Below are 22,246 nucleotides of genomic sequence, written 5' to 3'. Positions count from 1 at the left end.
TCACTATTTTACTTTTATAAATACTATTAGTACTTTGGTCAATTGTTTTGTAAAAAATAAAAAAAAACAATCAAAAACAATCTGTTTTTAAGGGAGTTCAATGAAGTGATGCAACATTTCTGCCCTCTTGTGGACATTCTAAATATTTACATCAATTCTTGCAGCAATAATAAAAATATGTTTCTGGTGTTTTAAAAAATTTTGTTGTGGCATTTTTCTGCTTTAAGGAGCCATAAACATAATTAAGCTTGAAATTGCATTTTTTAATATTTATTTTATCCAAATCATTGTTAAAATGGTGCATTTATGCAGTTAAAAGAGCATATTTATGATGTAGAAAAAGGTGAGGGGAAAAGGGAGCGGAGTTCCTCCATGGTCCTGCCCACAGCTCAGAGGTGAATTTGAATGTACTGCCGCTCTGCAGAAAGATTTTGGCAAAAAATCAAATTGATATAGATCAAAAGATGGCCAGAGTGGGACTTTTAAACAGAAAAAGAAAAACCAGAAACACTCCAGTCATTTTAAATTTCAATTTTATTTTTTTGTACATTCACCACTGATAGGTGTACTCAAAGAAATTAAAAAAACAAAACCAAATCTTTATACTAAAATGATAAAATAATTAAAAACAATATTAAAACCATTGGTGAGAAAAGCGCGACCCCCCCTTCTGCAGCCCGAGAGAACTGGAGGGAGAAATCAAAGAAGGGAAACAGATTCAACATGGACTTAATCATAAATCGTAGATGTGACAGATTTTCTCCTGCAGAGAATCATCTCGTCTCTTTTCAACAGAGAAAGAGGAACACTGCATCGCCTTAGTAGTTATTACACACTTAGTGAAAAATACCCCAAAGCTGCCTTATTTAAAGACTCCACTTTGAATAATCTTATACGTCTGTACAAAATGCCAAACACGCCGATTCCAATCGTTTCTGATTTCTGCCACCGTCTGTGCGGAGGAGCGGCCCTGCACTACATGCAGCCAGAGAAAAGGCTTCTCAATGATGCAACAAACCGACTCGGATTCGTTCATTGGCACCTAAACGTCGGAGCGAATGGGAAATCTTTGGGCATAGAATTCAAACTACCCGGGATGTCATACTGCTACACAGCCAGAACGAAGAGCTGAAGAGATGAGTGAAGAAAACCACTGAATCCTCGTCAGATGTACAGCACTCTGAAAACAACAACAGGATGGTCCCCTTACTGCGCTGATGTGCTTTGAAGAAAGTGACAGATGGAATCGACATCAGTTGGTCCTTTTTTGTTTGTTTTTTTAGGTCTTAATTGTAACAAAGTACATGTAGTGAAAGGCAAAAGGAAGAGGGGCGGAGTCCGTCAGCGCCTCCGGTCTCTGGGGTCGCTGCGGCTGCGTGAACGCCGGCTGGAGCTTGCCCCGCTGGCCCCCGGTCTACGATGGCCGTCCCTGCGTTTGTCATTCTCCCGGTCCCTGCCCCGGTCTCTGTCCCTCTCCCTGTCCCGGTCCTTGTCTTTCTCACCCTCGCCCCGGTCTCCGGTTGTGGCGCCTGTGGTTTTCATTCGCTCTTTGCGCTCCTCTTCCCTTTTCTTCTCCTCCTCCTCTTCCAGCTCTTTCCTTAGCTTCTCCCGCTCCTTCATCCGCTCGGCGCGGGCAGCTTGCCGCTGAACGTACTGAAAGAAGCAGAGGGGGGTTACTATCTGTACAGTGCAGGGGTGCAACTTATATTCCTACAATCCAACCAGATCGATGTCACTGAGGAAAGTCGTTTATTAATCAACCATTTTAAAATGGAATAAAAAGGAAATAAAACGATTATAATCAATACTGGAAAATATCATTTGAAACGAGACATAGTAGGTTTATTTTAATTTAACATAAAAATGTAACAAAAAGTTATCCAGCCATCAATACACTCCAATGTGTAGAAACATTCTGATGTTTGCAAATACATGAATGTGGTAGAAATGTTCAAATAATATAATGTTTCGTGTGGATGAACAACAGTGGGCAGAACTTTATTAAACTGAAATGTCAATTGATTTGACATTAATTCTTTTTTTCTTGTTTGTACACATTTAATTTATTATCTTGCAAGAAATACAAAGAATCTGTAAAACTTCATCTGCACTGTTCAGTACTCAGGTATTTATCTCCGAGTCACACTGGTTAAAGTTTTTGTTAAAGATTTCCTAGATCAATTTTAGGTCAGTGAATAACATCATTTAAAGGAGTCCCCAAACTTTTTCTGGTGAGGGCATCATAACCTTTCTGTAATCTTCACAGAAAAAAAACAATACTGAAAGATTTAAAAAATGAAACCTATAAATACAATATATAAAAAATAATGGGTCTCCGATATCGTTTGGGGGCCGGGCCAAATGTGGAGGTGGCCCGGATCTGGCCCACGGGCCGTAGTCTAAATCTACTTATTTTGACTGTTGACCTTTATAAATGTGGCTTTAATAGTACAGTCTGTTGGTCGCTGCCACATTTTACAATTTAAAATAAACTTGTTCAATTTCAAAATATAGTCAAAAATGTTGTGTATGTGGCCCCCTATAGGGTGAAACGAGGTATTACAGTTGAATTTCGTGATTGGTCAACTATCATCACTATAAACACATCACATTGTATTGTAAAATACAGTCAAAGGCATCAACTTCCATTATTGAAGATGGAGTGTAGCCTCCCTTAGCCCCGCCCACTTTTTTTTAATTTTTCAAATCTGAGCTGAGAGTGGAGTGACCCTTCAACTGTCATGTTGTGTTACCCTGCATTTATTGATGCTGAATCTTATCAGCATCAATAAATAATACTTTAAATTGATCGCTTCACTCCCAGTACAGTGGAAGCAGCACAAAGGTGTTCAAGTCTCACCTGTTCATCTGTCAGTGGGAGCCAGTAAATGCAGGGAGTTGCTTTAGTTTTGCAGAACAAATCATCTAGCAACTTTGCAGGAGGTTCATCAGCTGTTGCGACCCCCCCAAGAAAGAAAATATATATTTTACAAATGTCAGCTTTTTCATTTGACACTACATGCATCTTGGTGACTGATCCTCACCTTTCTTGTCGGTCTTCTTCTCCTTGCTCTTTCCCCTCTCCTTACGTCTTCTCTCTCTGGAGCGTGATCTCCGAGAACCCCCCTCCTTCTCCTCCCCTCGTTTCCCGAACTCCTTGACTTTGTCCCGATCCCACTCGCGCTCCGCCCGGGCCCGCTCCCGGCGCTCCATCTCCCGCTCCCGTTCAGCCCATTGGTCTCGCTCTGGGAGCAGGGAGGGCAGGCCTAACGCTCGCCCACGGCCGGGGGCGGGGCCTTGGTCATCTCCCGGCCGCTCTGCTGTTCCCAAACTCTTGTGGAAGTCCAACTACAAAACACACGTGAGCTTTTAGTGCTAAACACCACAAATAATTATGAGTATTAATGAAAAGGGTTCAGGTCTGACCTCATCCTGCTGGCAGAAGTCAACACTGAGGACTTTGGGGTTGCTCTGAGGCCACTTCACTCCATGGAGGGCTGTCCTTGTAGCGACCGCCTCCTCTACGCTGGAATACTAAACAAACACAATCATGAGCCACACAAACCAAACGCCCCCCCAGAAACCCCTCGCCATGACTTACAGTGACGTAGCAGTGGGACTTGATCTTATCGATCCAGAAGCCGTCCTCCACCAGCGATCCAGTTCTGCTGAGCAGCTCCTTCAGCTGTCCGAGTGTGAACGGCCTCACCTGAACAAGAGGTTTGTGTCACACAATTCTCAACAGCTGTTCCAAACAGTGCGGTGTTCTGTGACGCATCAGAAAGAGAGCAGCAGCGGCCTCACCAGGTTGCATACGTGGACGATATTGGAGACTTTTCCTCGGGGTGGGGAGGGCTGCTGGGCTGTGCGGACAGGGTCGTCGATGGTGATGGAAACGCCCATTTTCTGCTGGCTGATGGAGCGACGAATGAGGGTATCGCTGGGAGTCACTGGAATAAAGAAAAAAGGTCAACGATTTGTTTTTCTTAGTTTTAGGGCTTTCTTGTGTCACTTCAGGGTCAGAAACAGTGAGTTAAAGATCCCTCATGAGGAGGATTATTACCAGTGTTCATTTCTACATCATGGCTGGTGTGTGCTGGCAACTGGGCTTCCACGGTCCCGTGGAGGGAGACCTCCACCGGCTCTTCCTGGGTCTTTATTCTTTCTTGGTCTGGCCGACAATCCTCCTCTGGTTCCTCTCGTCTGCTTCTCTTCGCCTCTTTCTCCCCATTCTCTGGGCTTTCTGTGTGCACCACCTTAGACAGAGGAGAAACAGCAAAACAGAGCAACATCTTTATTTATCCTTTCTCCTTAAAGACGGTGCAGTCAGTATGTGTGTTCAAATGACGTTCTGGAAATGGCTTTGTAATCAAACATGGACAGAACTGGGAATATAGGTGTGAATCTAGTCAGTTGAACAATTTAGAAAAGAAAAATGATTACCACTGTTGGTTTTCTAAAAAGGTTTTGGTTGAGCTCAGTTTAGTCTGGATTGTCTGTGTGCGTTTTCTTTAGCAAAATGTATTAGTGTAGTGATAATGAGATTGTTTTATACCATACAGTGTTACATGAATCCTCAAACAGAGTAGACCCAACAACTGTTCTGCTTCTCCTGGAGGATGTTTCAGTTTGGCCACTAGGTGGCGATCGTACTATAGCATTACACTTTTTCACAGAAGAAGCAGCAAATAATGAGCAAAAACAGAGCTTTAGATCACAAAAGGTTACTTTAAAAACATTTCCTTAAAATAGTTTGGAACATTCAAGTTTATAAAGATGTCAATTCAGTCAGCAGTGTATATTTACGTCAACCGAGCGTTAGCATTAGCCGTCCTATGGGAAATCCCATTGTATGCAAGCTAGTGGACTTTAGCATTTCTACTTTTATGGATTTATTATTGATTTATCAAGCTTAGATCAATGTATTGATTTTAATCAACCGAGTCCTAATAATTTAAATAACGTTTGATTAACCTAACATTTCAGAATACAAGACCCTACATTATCTACAGCTCATGATTGAGCATCAATACTTACTTGTGTGACAGTGCGGCGGATTTGAAGGTCCTGCTCAGAGCGCTCCCCGTCTTCCTCTTCTGCCCCAGAGAGGGCAGCTTCCTCTGGATGTAGCTCCACTACTGCCTCCTGACCCAAACTGGGTTTGATGTCAGGAATCAGAGACTGAAAGCAAAAAGAAAGAAAAAAACTATAATTCAAACTTAAGTCTCAGGTCTGAAGACAAATCTGTGGTAGAACTGGGCAGCTCCGGACATTACGAGTGTGGCTGTGAAACCAAAGTGTGCTCGTCACTGAGGAGGAGGGAGTGAGCTGTAGAGCTTAAGGGTAAATCTAGATGTCATGTCTGCTCTGTGTGACATAGATACGCTCATTTAGGTTCATTTTGAAGTGGGTAAAAAAAAAGAGCTGTAGTTCTGTTTACATGGACAAAAGTAATCTGATTAAAAGTCTAATCAGGATAAAAACACTTCCCTCAGAATACTCTGACCCGTTCAGACTCATTCAGATCAAGATTTCCTTCCGATTAGCTGCGTGTACATGTGCAAAATGTATTTAATCGGATCAAAGCTTGTATTAGAATTGAATTGTGTACATGAACCCTAAAAGACTTTATCCAACTGTAACAAACTTTTACATATGCCACGCGTTTGAGCAGAATAAATCATTTTTGACATGCACAGAACCATCTAAAACACCGAAAATGGCCATAGAAGAAGAAAAGTTTTAGCTTTGAGTGAGACGATCTCACTGTACTTTTATTATTATTATTATTTATTTATTATTTAAGTCACTGTTCACACAGAATTTTCTAAATACGTGCAGCCAGTGTTTTATTCTTGGCCACACGGACCTGAAGAAAGGTTTAGAGTTTAGATATTTAGCCTTGGATGCAGTTAAAATCTGTGCAGGCAAAGCAGCAATGTGCATCTTAGCTGCAGGTAAATTTGTGGAAATAACATCAGCCTTTATTTTATCTGGACATGATTGGAAACACAAATTCACATGACTGTTTGCAAAGTTTCTCAGGACTACGAGGGGTGGCATTTCTGCACTCAGAAGCGGCTCCGCCCGCTCACACTAGCGCTCCATTTTCCACGTGTAAAAGCAGCTCGTGGTGACCGAATGCACAAGTGTGACCGTGCCCTAAACATGCTGCCAGTACCTTTAGTGAATCTGTGGTGATGCTGATGGAAGGCTTCTTGGCAGTGACGACAGTGCTGGAGCCCCACCTCCTTTTGCGACCAGCCACTCCCCCAGACTCCTGCTCCGCCTCTGTACTACTCGCGCCTGGGGAGGATTTGTTGTCTGGTAAGACAGTGTCAAAACTTAAGTCAGTTTGTGCCACGAGCAGAAAATTCACAAAAGGCTACGATAAAACATAACACATTTAATATTTTTTCCTAGATTCCAGAACATAAATGGAGCGATCAAAAATAATCATTACAAATAACACATTGTAAAAGCAGTAGTTTCTAACTTATAATAAGAACGATTTACAAAGTCACAGTTAAATATCACAGGGTTGAAAAAGAAAAAAAAAAAAGAAGTTAAAGTGGGGGAGGAGGTACTCACTGCCAAGAGAGATCTTGCGTGCTGAGAAGGCTTTTGGCGTCTGAAAAACAAGATGAAAACACACTGATAAAGCGGTTTGGACCACCACCTCTTTTTGCTCTTCACTTCCCAAACGCTCTTTTCTCACTTTTAAAAATATAAATTTTCATTTAGATTTTTCCAAAAAACAATGACAAATTCAAATAAAATCAGCATTCCAGAGATAAGATCAATTTTTGGAGATAATATCAATTTCCAATCATATTATTTTAATACAAAATCAAAGTATTTAATAATAATAATAATTAATAATTTCAGAGGAGCATAAGTTCATTCATGGATGGTTTAACTTCTTGGTTCTTGATTCCTCAGCAGCTTTACCTCCTCTGCAGTCTCTGAGAGCTTCTGTGAGTCGACCATGGCTGTCTCCTTCTCCTGCCTGTTGGGCATTAAAACACACAAGACAAGAAAAGAGAAAAGATGATCAAATCATCATCTGAAAAACCATATAAACAACAGGAACAGCAAAACAAGTACCAACAATAAATCACTCTATAAAATCAAATACCGGTACTCAGAATCCCAGCAGTTCTTAGAGCAGAGTAGCAAATACTATTTAGGATTTAGTTATAACAAATGAGCTTGCAGGAATAGTCCTATTTAATTGAGACTGATTTTGGTGAGACTAAATTAACTGAAATTATGATGTAATGTTGAATGTGTTGCACCACAAACAAAAACGACATTAAAATTTAAAGTCCCATTCTAACTACATTTTTATCTGTTGTAAAAGCGTTCCCAGTGGTCTTTAAATTACTATTATTCAGTTTTTCAGACAAAATCAAAAAGCCAGTGTTACTTTTTAAGACGTATATTCAGAAGAAAATTGCCTCCGACTTTTGGGTGGGACGGTTTGCATGGAAGTAACCCTCTGCTGATATCCCATGATCCTTTTGTTTACACTCTAGCTTAAAGCCCTGCATAACACTAAGTTAACATTAGCAGTGAAACAAAAACAGCGAGCAATATCAGAGCCATCCAGCTGTAAAGTTTTAGGCCAGATGCCAGCTCAGACAAAGAAAACAAAGACCTGCATGGTTGTATTTGTCTGCATCAGAATGGAGCAGAGCAGAGTCTCAGTTGCTGCATAAGAACTTTTTTGTATCTTTATCTGATCTTGATTGATCACAATTTGAATAAAGAAATACGTAGAAATTCTTTTTTAAATCTTAAATTATTTAGTAAACATCCTCCATCATGAGAAAAATGTTGCAAGAACATGCTTAAAACACAAAAAAACACATATCTTTGATGGAGCAGGTCTTTAAAGAACGTTTTTCTTGAAATTGGGACAAAAATCGGAGCTTAGTTCTGATTATCTTTAGATCTATTTTGAAAGCATTTCCCAGTGGTCTTTAGATTATGCCATTTTGAGCCAAAACCAAATAGCCTGTCACTTTCTAGAACATAGTTTCTTCAGAGCAGCAGTAGTTCATCAGACTGTTGGCATGAAGTAAGCCTGCCAACTTCCCATCATTCATTCGTTTACCTGCTAGCTTGAAGCTCCACACACTCTCACTGCACATTATTGGTACAACAAAAATGAAAAGCAACTTTGGAACTATCCAGATGTAGAATTTGGAGCCAGATGCAAGCACGAATGAGGAAGATGAAGACGTACGTGGATCTATTCGTCTACAAGTGGATCCATCAGAAAAAGGAGCTGTTGTGACCTGCTTTTATGTCACACAAGTTTTTACTAATTGCTTTTTTGTCTGTAACTGATTCACACCGATTTGAATAAATAAATACTCAGAATGCAATATTAAACTTTTTTTCCTATGCGTCCTGTCTCCTGAGAATGATGCCACAAGCACGTTTTAAAAAATTAAATCCCCGATTTTCATCGGAGTGGGTCTTTACAGAGTGCATAACAACATGGGACAAAAATGGAGCCCAACACCAAACGGAACCAACAAACTTTAAAGCTAACATTGTGGTCCTAATTTACTTTAATAGACAATTAGCATCATTGTGCTTATGCAACGAATCGGTAAACGCCGCTCACATTGCTCAAAAGTCACTAATCTCTCCGAGTACTGATCCAAACCTCCGTGTTTCTGCTGCTAAAAACCCGACAAATGAGCGTGTGATCTTCTAGACGCACGCGCGCCCATTTCGGTAACATTCACGAGGTGAGCTAAAGCCCATCATCGGGGGTATTCGCTTTAACGCAGAGTACAGTCGCGCCTGCAAACGAAGAGGCTGCGCCTCCTTTTCTCTTCAGCGAAACCTCGCCATGCTATGAAAACACCCACAACAGCAGCGGCGGGTTTTCACGATAAACCCGCGACCCCACCAAGCATCGCTCTTTCCTCCGCTGAGCCGCGGCGCAGACACCTACGGGCCGGCAGCGGAGGCTAAATCCGGCAACCGAGCAGACATGATGCAACGAACCGAGGCAGAGAACGGACCCGCGCCTCCACCTCCACTCCCAACGAAAGGTGGCCTCGCATAACGCCTGAGAGCTAATCACACTAACGGGATTTTAAACGTTAAAAATGCTTTAGCATAATGGTATCCAACACAATCCCGCTGAAAATAAACTAAAGCTGTTTTTCTTAATATTTTAAATAATAAAAACCCCCACTTATCGTGAAATATCCTTCGTGAACGCTGGTTTCTATGAAGCTCTTGCAGCAGAATCCTGTTCAGTTCAATCTGTATGTATGCTTGTGACCCATCAAAAGTTTTAATGTAAATCAACTTAAAGCTGATGTCCTGAAAAAGCAAACTAGCAGCATACATTTAAAAGCCATACCTTCCTGCAGTTGTCCACCCATACCCAATAGTAAGCAGTTTCTTTATATGCTTCCAAAGACTATATACCTGTGTCTGGACAGCCTGATCCAAATATGACAACTTGCCTATTAATTCACTGCATACTAATACTGAGCTTTAGACTGTATCATACATCATTTGAGCTACAATAAAACATCTCTTTATATGTTTAAAGATCCACTCTGATTAAAATGGTGCTTTTAACATGTTCTTGTGACACTTATATCAAGATGGAGGACACACATTAAGACAATTAAGCTTTAAAATTGCATTTCTGATAATCTCTTTATTCAAATTGTTGTAAATCAAGATGGAGGCAAAAAAAACAATTGCTGGGCGAGCCACAAAATCCCTGCTTCGCTCCAGTCTGATGCATCCATTTATCGTCGACTATGGACCTTCCCTTGTGCACTGATGCCCAGAATGTTGGACTGAGAAAGGACCAAACTTTTTCCACAAAGTCAGAAGAATGGAACTGTCCACCATCTATTAATATCAAGAAGGATTAAGAGTTCCTTTAACCTTAAATAAAAAACAAACCCACAGAGACACACCTACAACAAACGTCACACATCACAGTCGAACTTATAAAAACAGCTAAACTCCAATTTAACAGATTGCTAGATAGTTTGAAGGTCTGTAGTGTTTGACTGCATCCCTTGCTGGGTTTTCAGGCGCTTTCACTTAGTCATAAAATCGATGTCAGTTGAACGTAGAACATTTAGCAACACTGAAGTCCCAAATTGACTTGTGCAGAAGGTAATGTCACTGAAACCAAGAAGAAAGACACTCATCTCCAGACAGCACCCCTTTATTTCAAAGATTTTGAGAAGTTTGGATGCTGGAGTCATAAAATTTATACATCTATAAGCATGGATATGATTGGAAAACCTAAATAGAACTGTTTCAATGATTGAGTGAAAATGTATTTGAGTGAAAAGAGAACTTTTGCCAAGAGAAAAATAGATGGCTTAACATTTAAAACAAGTAATTTGAAAGCAGACTTTACCAAGAAGATGAAAAATAAAATAATTTTGACCAAAAATGTTCACTGCTTCACCGTTTTGTTCATTGATGTATTTTATTGAGGTGTAAGTGTGCTTTTTTTAGCTTTTAAGTTTAAACAACCAAGTAGGGGATATTATAAACCAGATTTCATATAAAAACTTTGACTTATTGAGAATGATAAAAAAATGCACATTAAGTTGGCAAGAAGGAAAAGAACACAAAAATACTGGTGTATATTCACATTCATGTGCATTTATACTGCTTTCTTAATTGATCTGCATAGTGGTTATTTTTGCAGTCTTGCTTTTCATGTGAAAAGTCAGTAATCTAAGTACTCAGACAAGACTTGACCAATCTTAATACCAGGAACTAAACAAAAACAGTCGATAAAATAAAATGTTATCTCAGTGTCTCATTGTGAAGATGTGCACCGTCATGTATTTTTTTAAAATGTAATAAGCATGTGTTTATATTGCATGGGCGTGTCAGAAAAAAAAGCACCATAAAAGCCCGACCTTTGCTTGCCCCGTTCCTCCTCTTCTTCATTTTCTGTGGTCTGTATTGATTCTCCTCTAACTGTTGCCTCAGACGGGTGCTGTTTGTTTAAGAGTTCAAAAATAAGAATTAGGAAAAAGATTAAAGTACAGGAGGAAAAAATGTAACAAAAATTCATTCCTACATTTAGAGCTTCATATTTTTCAGCTTAGATAAAAACAATGTCAAAAAGATAAAAAAACAAACCAACTAAAATGAAAAAAAAAAATGTATTTTTCTAAATTACAATTACAAAAGATTTTTTTTGCAGCTAAAGGTAAACACAAAAAAGATCAAATATAATCTGTTAGGAGACATAACCATTTATCTATACTAAGAATTTAGTGACACAATCTTTCAATAAAGTGATCTGATTTTGACTGAAAATGACTGATATTAAAATGAGAAGCTAAACATAAATCAATATACAGAAGACCTTTAAAATAAAACAAGTTTTTCTCTGACTGGACATTTTTGGTGACTAACCAAGAGGATTCTTGGGATATAAAATAAGTCAGAAAGTTTACAGACAATTGAATGAGCCATCAACAACTTTTCAAGAACTGTACTGGCGATTAGTTCTGTATTTAAGAAAGTAATGTTATAACATTTACCAAAAATATGGAAAATAAAAGTAACGACTGACCTTGTTGGACATTTCTCCGTCAATATTGTTGTTGTTCTCTAAAGAGAGGGAATTTCTGCAGTGAGAGGCGTTTTTGGTTTCCTTCAAAACCTCTGTCTGGGCTTCTGATGTGTCCATGTAGTTCTGGGAAGAATTTCTTTCACGCTTCCCCTCCTTAAAGACAAAAACAGAGGAGTTCAAGGTTGTGAACATAAAAAAAAACGTGCATTTTGCTTATTTTTACGATTTCAACCAAAAATTTAAATCTGCTGCTTTTTAAAATTCTTCAATGAGGACATCCTGTGCCTCAATACTGCTGATAACAAAAAGTGAGTATTTTATGTAAGGCATAGCATGCTGATGTGCAGTTTTATAATTTGAAATCTGCGTACTGTAGATTTCTAACACACTTAATGTAGCCAACAGATGTCAACAAAAGGCCTGTACAGGTGTAGGTTTAATCGCAGGTCGAGCAAAAGAAAGGATTTATTTCTCTACACAAGGAGTGGACTGGAATTTAATAAATATATCATTGCAACAAATACTTTACAAAAACAACAATTAATTTCAATACAATCTCTGAATATTTTTAATGATTTGTATAAAAAAAGAATCCCAGAAATGCCATTTTAAGCTTAATTTTCTTTATATTTTGCACTCAATCATCAGAAAAATGCCAAAAGAACATGTTAAAAACACCAAAAACACATTTTTTATTGGAGTGGATCTTCAAAAACCCTGTTTAAAAACTTAAATATAGTTGTCATTTGTTGAACCAGATCTGCTCAAGTTTCTGTCTTAAGCCAAGTCAAGTTCAAGGGGCTAATAATCAAGCATTACCTGAGGAAACAAAGATCTAAATTTTGGTTTGTGCACCCAAATTATTAATACTCCAATTTTATGTGACATTAGTTTAAGTAAGCAGTTTTGCAAAAAAATAATAAAAAGTAGAACATGAGAAAAACCAACAAACTGAGGACCTGTAGTTCATAAACAGTCTACATAAAGCTGCAACAGTGTGAAAACTGTCAAACTAAATCCTGAAAATGGTTAATTTTTTGTAATAAAAAGGTCCTAGATAAACCCAAGCAATTTTATATGAAGAAAACCATACACCTCATAAACTGTCATAACGTTTCCCAAAAGATTTACATTTTTTTCCAAGTCTTAAATTCCCAAACTTCTAAAGTAATTAGTAAAGAGTGGTATTTTATTTCTGCATTTCAAGGCAAAAAGCCGAAATAACATTGGACGGCTCACCTCTCTGCCTCTTGAAGAGGTTTTATCCTGAGAAGATGAGGATGAGCTCGAAGAGCTCGACGATGAAGATCCAGAGTCTGACTCTGAAGAGGAGGAGTCATTAGATGATGATCTTGTTTTCTTCTTCTTTACATCAGCACTCCTCTGTTCTGGAGTGCATGATGAGCTCTCGTTGTTTTCCTCTGCTTTTTTTGCTGCCCCTTGAGCTTTTGTTGAATCGTCCTGTTTTTCCACAGACACAGGCTTTTTGGTCTCATTTTGCTGTTGATCCTGGTGCACTGCAGGTTTAGTTGCGTCTTTCTGCTCGGACTGAACTGCTGCGGTTGAAGCTTCTCGATTCTGGGGGTCTTGCTGCTTGAGGGGGGACATTTCAGGCTGTTGCTCTTTAGCACTGCTCAATGAGATGACGGGTGGGCCTCTGGGCTGAGGGGTGTCTGAGAAAGTGCGAGGCCGCTTGATAACCATAGGCGTGGAGGATGACTGGGGCTGAGCCGGGGAGACCCGTACGAACTGAAACTTCTTACGCGGTGACATGGTTACATCAGTCTTTGCTGCCTGAGCTTCACTTGCAGACGCCGGAGCGCGGGCATCTTCACGCTCTCCTGCTTCTGTGGGCAGGTTTGGAGCTGTTCCTGTAGACAGGAGTGGAGGATTGGGCAGGGAAGTCAGACCAACCTCACCAGCAGGTTTGGATGGAGAAAGGCGGGTCTCGCTCTCCCTTTCTGTACTGATAAGCTTTTCTTTCTCCTCTTTTTCCTTCTTCATGGCCTTCTCATGCTCCAGCCTTTCCTGCTCCAGAGCCCTTTCTCTTTCTTCTTCCAAAGCTTTCTCCTTTTTCTGTCTTTCCATCTCCAAAGCTTTTTCTTTTTCCCGTCTCTCCATCTCCAAAGCTTTTTCTTTTTCCCGTCTCTCCATCTCCAAAGCTTTCTCCTTTTTCTGTCTTTCCATCTCTAAAGCTTTTTCCTTTTCCCGTCTCTCCATCTCCATAGCTCTCTCCTTTTCCTGTCTTTCCATCTCCAAGGCTTTCTCCCTTTCCTGTCTCTCTATCTCCAAAGCTTTCTCCTTTTTCTGTCTTTCCATCTCCAAAGCTCTTTCCCTTTCAAGCCTCTCCTGCTCTAGAGCTTTCTCCCTCTCCAGCTGTTCTTGCCTTTCTTTTTCTGCTCTTTCCCTCTCCAATCTCTCCCGTTCTAGAGCGGCCTCCTTCTCCTTTCTCTCTCGTTCTTCCCTCTCGATTCTTTCCTGCTCGAGAGCTCGCTCTCTTTCAAGCCTCTCTTTTTCTTCCTTCTCTCGTTTTTCCCTCTCTATTCTCTCAAGCTCCAGCGCTTTCTCTCTTTCAATTCTTTCTTTCTCCTTCCTCTCTTGCTCCAGTCTTTCTTGCTCTAGAGCTTTTTCTCGTTCTATCCTTTGAAGCTCTAAAGCTTTTTCTTTCTCAATTCTCTCCTTTTCCATCCTCTCTTTCTCCAAAGCTTTCTCCCTCTCGATTTTTTCCTTTTCCAGCCGTTCGAGCTCCAAAGCTCTTTCTCGCTCGAGTCTTTCCTTCTCCTTTTTCTCTGCCTCTTCTCTTTCTTTCTTCAACCTCGCTTGTTCCAGAGCCCGTTCAATCTCTTGCTGTTTCCTCTCCCGCTCCCTGGCTTTCTCCAGCTCCACCTGCCTCTCCCTTTCCTCCCGTTCCCGCTTCTCCTTCTCCTCCCTTTCTCTCTGCAGGCGCTCCTGCTCCAGAACTCGTTGTCTTTCGAGCTCCCTCTGCCTTTCTCGCTCCTCCCTTTCCTTAGCCAGTGCGTGCTCCCGCTCCTGCCTTTCTCTTTCCAGAGCGAATTCTCGTTCCCGCTGTAAAGCCTTCTCTTTTTCTTCCCTTTCTAATGCTTGCCGTCGCTCGATTTTCTCTCTTTCCAAAGCCTTTTCCCGCTCGAGAGCAAGTGCTCTTTCTTGCTCGAGCTTCTTCATCTTCTCCTGCCGCTCCAACTCAAGTGCTTTTTCGTTTTCCTGAAGTTGTCTGTCCCTGTCATCTACCGCTGCGGCCCTAAGCACACTCACAGGCACTTCGGTGTGAGCAGAATGCACACCAGAGACACCCTGGTGGCCTCCTGGAATCATGGGAAATGATATATGGCCTGCTGTATTTGCTGTGTGAGTGATGGCAGATACCAGACCCTCTAGAGACCTGTTGTCTTGCATATCGCCTTCTCCCTCTGTGCCTTGCCAACTTGGTCCAGAGAAAGCCCCCTCTGATGCCATTTTGCGTGCCAGCAGGGTCAGCGGGCCGGGCTTGCGCTCAGCGTGTGCGCCCCTTTGTGGTTCTGGACTGCTACTGCGGCTGTCACTGCTGGAGGAACCGGAGCTGGAGGTACTGGGTGAGTGTCTGGCTGGGGCGACATCAGGACTGGGTGGGCTCTGTTTTGGGGTATCGGGTAAAGGAAATGACAATTCTGGAGGAGGGGAAGGAGGAGGTGTCGGTTGGCGGAGTTGAGGAGACAAAAGGGGAGGGATGTGTTGCTGCTGCGGTTGCCGGGATACCCCTGACCTCTCCCTTGCTGTGGGCACCCTGGCTTGTTCTCGGAAATTTCTCCTGCGAGCGTTACTGTCCCAGTCATCATCGTTGCCGTCTTCTTCTCCGCCTTCACTGTCATCGTCGTCACTATCACCTGCGGCTTCACCAGACGCAAAGCCCCGATCTTGTCTTTGCTCAACACCAGGAACCCGCATGGATACAGAGCCAGAGGCAGGTGGACTGGACACGTCAGCTTCCTGATTAGCGTTTCCTTGCCCTGCATTCATTGACCCAAACTCTGCCTCAGTTGGCTTGTGTTGCCCTGCTGTATCCTGAAGAAAAAATGTAAAATATTATTTAAAATTTTGACCCATTTCTTTAAACGTTTTGAAGCAAAATTTAAATGCCCAGGTGAAAAATGAGCTCTCTGACCTGGGCAGGAGGAGGGCATTGTGTACTGTTGTTAACATCTGCATGGTCCTGTTGATCTGTTTAGAAATAAACAAGAGCATCGATAAATCACCAGACTATGCACAAGCCATAAAGCGTGAAGTAGCACATACCGTTTGTTTCATATGCTTCCCGAGCCTCTCTTTCCAGGCGCTGCCTCAGAAGTTCCTGCTGCTTAGCCAAATACTGTTTGATAAAACTGTTTTGACTCATTTCTTCACCAATCTGATCATACAAAAAATAAGTAAAAACAGTAAATGAGAACCATAATTTGCCATTAAGACAATCTGTCCTAATGTGATGTTTATGCGTTTGAACTTGAGTCGTCTTTGACACTTTTACCTGAGAGTTTGGCTGAAGACCAATATGAGGTGTAGAGGTTCTCTGCAAATTCTCCAGCATGAGAGCCTGTGATTGAGAGCATAGGTTTTATTACTATTATTTTAATAATACCCGGTTAGTCTGCAAAAGAGAACCTGGAAATATTGCTTGTGATGTAAAAAGAAATTCAAGCAACTGCTTCTTTCCATGAATACATATTTTTCTTTGCAGGCCAACAATGTTAAATAAGTGACTTATCTTCAATAAAACTTCAGTTTGTAATGTGAAACTGATGGATGGATAGAGCAGGACAAGATCCAACAAAGCCACTAGATCAACATTAAACAAGCAGAAATCGGCTGTTTGTATTTCAAAGGGAGAAACAAACGTCAAACTTTTGGTTGTACTTAAAGGAAACCACTGTACAGTCCTTCTTCAGCCATCTTTTGATTAGTCGCAAAAGCGATCACAGTGGTCTTTTAATCTCGATTAAGCAAAATTTAAAAAAAAAAAATGTCATATTCAAAGACACCGTTTCTGCAGAGCGAGAGAAAAATCATCAGAAATTTTCATCTGAGCTTTGGGTGGGATTGTTGCCACAAGGTAAGCCTAGCCACACTTCCCATCATCCCTTTGTTTACACTCTGTCCCACTAGCTTACAGCCTTTCGTATCCCCAATCTAGTAATAGTGGTGTAACAAAAACGTCTAGCAATCTTGGAGCTATCCAGCATTACAGTTTTGAGCAAAATGGCAGCTTTAGGGAAGGAAAACACTGACATACATTGATGTGTTTATCTGTAAGTGAATGCATCAGAATGGACCAGAGCAAGGAGCTTGCTGACTGTAGCACCTAAGTCACAGCTACAAGCTTTTTCCAACAGCATTTTTTTCACCTGCTAATAATTCTCAAAGATTTAACTAAAGAAATACTTAAACGTGCAATTTAAAGCTGATGCTCTACCTCAAAATATATTCAATTGCATCAGAAATATGCCACAAGTACATGATTAGAAACAATTTTCGTCAGAGTGGGTCTTTAAACACTATTTATCATAAGTAAGCACTGAAACGTTAGAGGTATTTCAGTGGCCCTGCAATAAAACAAGTACATATTTTGTTTAAATAAACTCACTAGGTTAGATTCTTTGCAGGAGGGATTTTTAAAAATAATTACAAAAATTAATTCAGAAATTGCAGCATCAACTTGTGGTTGTCCTATAGAAAATAAAAACTTAAATTCATTTATTGCAACACTTTACAAAAAAAAAATATTAAAAAGATTACTTTTGATAGTTTAATAGTAATGAAAAAAATACTTAGCAAATGTAATTGCAATGTAGACCAAATACTTGTTGGAATGTAAACAAAGTTTCTCAAACATGACCCATGGCAGGTCGAGCATCCCGGCCACGGTCTTTAAGGCAGCCATAGCAACATTTAGAAAATGTTTTAAATATGGGGACTGAATAACAGTTGCAAACAGATTTTAAGCACATAACAATTCTAATTGTTTTGTTTACTACTCACGCGCTAAAAACGCGCCATGACGGCTGCATACTGTCCAGAGAGCCGAGCTTGTCACTTTAGGCCGACACTCAACTCACTGCGTTAGCCTGTAAGCTAACTAGCTAACAGGCAAACACCAAACCAATACACTGCTCAACATTTGCCACTAAGTTAATTAAACTACCACGTGCGTAGGACAAATTTAATCTCTTTATACACAAATATATGAGCAAATACAAAGCAAAACACAGCACATTTCCAGCTGGACGTCACTGAGCAGAACTCAGCTAACGCTCTGCAGTAACGATACTCAGTTGTGGCCCTCTCGAGAGGGAGCATCAGCCCGTCTTCTGGTTTAACGTTAGCTAGAGTCGCGCGCTGCAGTACAGCTTACCCCTTTAAGTCTTTTAATGAGAGCATTCTTTTGCCCGCTTTTCGACAGCCCTCTTTCCTCGAGAGCTGCTTTCAAATCCGCAACTCGGAGGGACTGAAGCGGTCTCCCGTCCAGCGTAACGTCTTCAAGGTCCGCCATTTTCCGTTCCTCTCGTCGGGTTCCCAGCCAGAGCAACGCCTTCCTCCACCAGCGTCATCGCCATCGACTTCCCCCAACCAAACAGCTAAATAAGAGTGTGTAAATTTTAAATATACCCAACAATATAAATACATAGATATTGGCTGTACTCATTCGTTTCATCTACGCGTATTTTAAATATATTTTTGAAAAAAAGTTTGACTTTCCTCACCGGAAGACTATGTCACTTCCTGTCATTATTTAGCTAGCATCCCAGCTAGCCTCCAGGATTCCTGCTAATGAGTACCGTATTCTAGACGTTTTGTTTGCTGAATTAAGGCGTAGCAGTTTATGAAAGTGGAAACGTATGACTTTATATGTCAAGATATTTCACAAAGCGATGCCTTCTTTAAAGTAGCGCATGTCTTTCACAAGTTATATGTAAATGTTAGAGGTTCGAGGATTTTCTGTTGATCCAAGTTTGCTGAGGAGCAACAGAGACATTCAGAGATGTCGTGGTTTCATCAAGTCAACCAAGGGTCACATCCCCAGCAGCCCGCTGAGATTCAAAGAATTGTTTCTTCCAACAGTACCTGCAATCCCCCAAATGGACCGCGTACCCTTGGAACTCAAAGTGGAGCTGGTTCCTCCACTCCGAGCCCCTTTTATGACTTTCCATCAGCTCCTCATGCCGGAGCCAGCCCCCTCCGCCTGGAGAACCTGTCCTGTGCCTCTCCGAGCGCAGATCAAGCCCGAGACCCCCCGGAGGAGCCCATTTCCTATGTGACCCTGCAGGAGCAGCGCTGCGTCCTGAGCTGGTTCCAGGGCTGGAGCTCCTCTCAAAGAGAGAGGTTCCTGCAGGACCTTCTCGGTAAAGCTGTACCGGGGAAAGTGTGCACCTTGCTAGATCCCCTCAGCACTCTTCAGGTACTTGCAGAACTCAAAACCAGACTCGTTATCTTGGGTTTTTGCTGCTTAAGATCCCTTCTTATGTTCCCCCAACAGGTTCAGGATAAGCTGCCTAACATCTTTGAATGCCAGCTGCGCCTCTGGACCCAGTGGTTTGAGTCTTGGGGAGAGGAGGAGAGGAATCACTTTCTCCACATGCTGGAGGAATATGACCCAACTTTTGTTGCCCTCTTTTACAGAAGTGTTGCTGGCACAGCAGGAAGAGACTGAGCTGTGTTTGAAATAACCCTTTTCCCTCCTGCAAACTTACAACAGTGTTCAGCAAAAGCTGTTTTTTTTACTGAGATTTTTACACTTTCAGAAAAGCTTCATTCTAAAGTGTATTTTTTGTTATTTTTTTTGGATACATCAAAGTATAAATAAAGACTTAATGAGGCCTCTGGTGTGAAATAAACATTTTATACTCACAGAATGTCAATTTTGCATGTAATACAATGACAGAAATAGGATTTTACTGTTGATTTTATTTTTTACAAAGAACAACACTTATCACAGCAGTTATTTTGGTCAATTGATTCGTCATTTGGATGTTTCTTATTGAGATATGCGTTCATGACTTGATCCAGTCAGTTGAGCCAGGAGAAAGCAGAACTATTGGATTTGCAGAATCATCAACACAGTAACTGATAAATGGGTAGATTTTGTCTGTAAACACCTGACCTGTAAAAGTGTACAAATGAGATCTGGAGCCAGCATCATAAAACGAAATTGCCCCCTTTTCGTAATCCAATAAGACGCCGATTCTGAGGGGGTGAATCTCAATTGGAATCGAGGTGATCCTTTGATCGATGGCCTTGAGCTGACCCTGTTTGTTCAGGACTATTGTCCAAAAACCGTTCCTCGGCCTGTAAGATAGAGATCCCTTTCTTGGAGCAGATTCGCTGACCATCCCCAGGTGGTAGCACGTCTTCCCGGCCACAGACACCTCCCAGTAATTTTTGCCTTTGGAGTAGCCGGTACTTCCCAGGACAGCGAGGACCGTGTCGTATCTACCGGGGTTGTCTGGAACTTGAGCTACGTCTGGACGGGTGGACATCTCTGTTCTGTCTGCAGACAGAGCCACTCTCGGGTGTGCAGTGTTCGGATCCAAGGTCATTTTAGCTGTCGACAGAAAATGCACATTAGCAGAAGGAACATTTTTTTTACAGAAGATTTCAATTTTTTTAATTTGTAGTTGAAATAACTTGAACTTGAAATAAGTTGAACAATCAGACTCAATTTTTCTTCAGTTGCAACAAAAAATGTCAAAACATTTTTCCATTTATTTTTAATAATACTGTACAGTTAGTAGTTTCAGGGTAAAGGTTTTAGCAAATATTTTTCATATTGAAAGACATCAAACTTGTGTAACTCACCGGCATAGATGGTCTCTTCTCCCAGATCTACAAGTTTCTTCAGAAGACCTTCGGAAGAGGAAGAAGAGTTTCTTCATATCGTAGTATTGATGAGCGTAACACTAAACATTTCCCCACTTTAGTTCATTTTTTGCCCATTTGACACTGTGACAAAACAGCAATGCAAAAATTCAAACTGCAAGAAGCCTCAGCTGCTCTGAGTAATTCCCCATTTTCACGTACTGTCGTGGTCCTCCTGCAGTTTTGCTTTCTCTTGGCTCTGTTCTTCAAAGTTCTCCTGGAGGCGTTTGAGGGCGCCGTCTTTCTCTTGCAGCTGCTGGTGGAGGCGGTCGGCATCTTCTTGGCTTTGCTGCAGTTGTTTCTGGAGATCTGTTTGATCAAATGTCTCGCTCTTAATATCCATGAATTGAAATTGTGTGAGGTTTTAGTGCATACGTGTGAAAAAACAAGGGTGTCACCTTCGCAGTTGGTGTTGACAGTACAGCACTCTTTGAGTTCTTCCATTTGCTGCTTTAAGTCTGAAAGAAAGTTTAAACTAAGGTATCTGGGTTCATTTTGATTAATCGATTCATGATTTTAGATTTATTCAATATTTATTCTATTCCTAAACCAACTTTATGACAAATAAAAGGAGTTTAACTAAACAAAGGTGGAACATTCATTAGTAAAATAAAAAAAAATTACAGCAAAGGGGCTTTTTGACCCTTTAACACCTGAGATGTCGCCAGTGACGCTTAAACACAAAATATTTAATGTACTGAAAAGTTATATGAAAATATATGATGAAAACATTTAAAATCAGCTTGTATTTAAACATTGAAATGATGGGTACGTTCACTTTAAAGGAAGTAAAAAAAAAAACAGAATAATTCTAGTGTACATAAATCATTAAACCAATCCCCAATTGTTCCTGATATAGAATTTTTTTGTGCAAGCGGATGAATGAAACCTACTTTTGTATGCATTTTCAAGTTTTCCATTTTCTTTTTGGTGGAATTTTACTTTTTCCTCCAGCTCTGAGAGAGAAAAAAAAGCAACAATATGTGGATGAAACCTTCATAGATTCTTTATTTTTCAGCCTGCAGAAATCACAGTTATTAAAACACTTTTAATGTTTTAATGTAAGATAAAAACAAACCTTCAATAGCTTTCTCAGAGTCTTTGGATCCCTTTTCTTGAGCAGTTTTCAGTTGGCTCCTCAGTTCAGTTATTTTCATTACTAACAGCAGATACAGAAACATTCAGGCGTCATCGTGTGATAAAAAGCTTAAGTTGGGATTCATCGATGAAAGAGTTCATACTTAGTTCATAGTTCTTGGAGTCTGATTGTTTCAGAAGTTGTTCACTTTCTTGGAGCTCCTTTTGTGTAACATTGAGGCTGTTTGTGAGCTCTGAAAGGGATTTGGAAACCTAAGAAATGCATCAATAAAAACAGCGTGCACATATACGCATTTTCACATGTTTTTACCTGAGAGTTTATCGGCGTATGTTTCTTTCAGGTTGGATATTTCATCCTCCAGGGGCTGGATTTTCTCATAAAGTTCCATAATCTGAGCAGCTGCAAAAACAACGAAACAGATAAGTTGAAGCAAAAGCTGCCCTATAAATTAAAAACAAAAAAAGGAAAGAGACACTTACACAAATTGGCAATCCTCATATCGTTTGAGTTTATCATCTGGGTTTTTTCCTCAATCTGCATCTTGATGTTGTCCCGTTCATCTTCCAGGTCTTAAAAAAAAACAAAGATTTATCGAACACATAAAAAAACGAAATTTTTAAAACTTTTAAATGTTAAAAACATAACTT

The 22,246-nt window shown here is 40.6% G+C and overlaps 3 protein-coding genes across 4 annotated transcripts in view; 1 reads left to right on the top strand and 2 right to left on the bottom strand.

The window, feature by feature from the left end:
* Nucleotides 1–516: 516 nt before the first annotated feature.
* On the bottom strand, nucleotides 517–18,266 carry acin1a (apoptotic chromatin condensation inducer 1a). Of its 2 annotated transcripts, none has more exons than XM_024273328.2 (18): nucleotides 18,000–18,266; nucleotides 16,119–16,184; nucleotides 15,890–16,001; nucleotides 15,759–15,814; nucleotides 12,839–15,658; nucleotides 11,600–11,752; nucleotides 10,935–11,014; nucleotides 6,952–7,009; nucleotides 6,592–6,631; nucleotides 6,182–6,324; nucleotides 5,038–5,181; nucleotides 4,064–4,256; nucleotides 3,805–3,950; nucleotides 3,602–3,709; nucleotides 3,427–3,534; nucleotides 3,045–3,348; nucleotides 2,861–2,952; nucleotides 517–1,653 (listed from the first exon to the last, which is right to left on the bottom strand). In XM_024273328.2, the coding sequence occupies exons 1-18, from the start codon at nucleotides 18,135–18,137 to the stop codon at nucleotides 1,342–1,344; spliced, it is 5,073 nt and encodes a 1,690-aa protein (XP_024129096.1). In that variant the 5' UTR covers nucleotides 18,138–18,266; the 3' UTR covers nucleotides 517–1,341. The 2 variants fall into 2 exon arrangements, with proteins under 2 accessions (XP_024129096.1, XP_024129097.1); XM_024273329.2 differs by having other exon boundaries at nucleotides 6,182–6,306; nucleotides 18,000–18,261.
* Nucleotides 18,267–18,299: 33 nt separating this feature from the next.
* On the top strand, nucleotides 18,300–19,461 carry lg17h14orf119 (linkage group 17 C14orf119 homolog). The gene is made up of 2 exons (XM_024273338.2): nucleotides 18,300–19,043; nucleotides 19,122–19,461. The coding sequence occupies exons 1-2, from the start codon at nucleotides 18,627–18,629 to the stop codon at nucleotides 19,293–19,295; spliced, it is 591 nt and encodes a 196-aa protein (XP_024129106.1). The 5' UTR covers nucleotides 18,300–18,626; the 3' UTR covers nucleotides 19,296–19,461.
* Nucleotides 19,462–19,529: 68 nt separating this feature from the next.
* si:ch211-14a17.10 (myosin-J heavy chain) overlaps nucleotides 19,530–22,246 on the bottom strand; it is a gene marked incomplete in the record, with an annotated part of 14,911 nt that continues 12,194 nt past the window's right edge. The window contains 9 exon segments of the mRNA XM_024273330.2: nucleotides 19,530–20,186; nucleotides 20,441–20,488; nucleotides 20,663–20,809; nucleotides 20,899–20,958; nucleotides 21,394–21,456; nucleotides 21,579–21,659; nucleotides 21,742–21,831; nucleotides 21,909–21,998; nucleotides 22,079–22,168. Of these exon segments, the coding sequence (XP_024129098.1) occupies nucleotides 19,636–20,186; nucleotides 20,441–20,488; nucleotides 20,663–20,809; nucleotides 20,899–20,958; nucleotides 21,394–21,456; nucleotides 21,579–21,659; nucleotides 21,742–21,831; nucleotides 21,909–21,998; nucleotides 22,079–22,168 (1,220 nt within the window).

This window comes from Oryzias melastigma, linkage group LG17 (genome assembly GCF_002922805.2).
Source record: "Oryzias melastigma strain HK-1 linkage group LG17, ASM292280v2, whole genome shotgun sequence".
NCBI classification, from domain to species: Eukaryota; Metazoa; Chordata; class Actinopteri; order Beloniformes; family Adrianichthyidae; genus Oryzias; species Oryzias melastigma.
Note: the sequence above shows the minus strand (reverse complement) of the source record. Positions and strands in the feature narration are given on the sequence as shown.

Excerpts from the sequence above, each read along its gene's own strand:
- acin1a (XM_024273328.2), bottom strand. The coding sequence starts at position 18,137 with ATGGCGGACCTTGAAGACGTTACGCTGGACGGGAGACCGCTTCAGTCC. Across the intron at positions 4,257-5,037 it reads TCCGCCGCACTGTCACACAA|GTGGTGCACACAGAAAGCCC; the intron begins GTAAGTATTGAT and ends CCTCTGTCTAAG. Across the intron at positions 2,953-3,044 it reads GAAGAAGACCGACAAGAAAG|CTGATGAACCTCCTGCAAAG; the intron begins GTGAGGATCAGT and ends GGGTCGCAACAG.
- lg17h14orf119 (XM_024273338.2), top strand. The coding sequence starts at position 18,627 with ATGTCGTGGTTTCATCAAGTCAACCAAGGGTCACATCCCCAGCAGCCC. Across the intron at positions 19,044-19,121 it reads ATCCCCTCAGCACTCTTCAG|GTTCAGGATAAGCTGCCTAA; the intron begins GTACTTGCAGAA and ends TTCCCCCAACAG.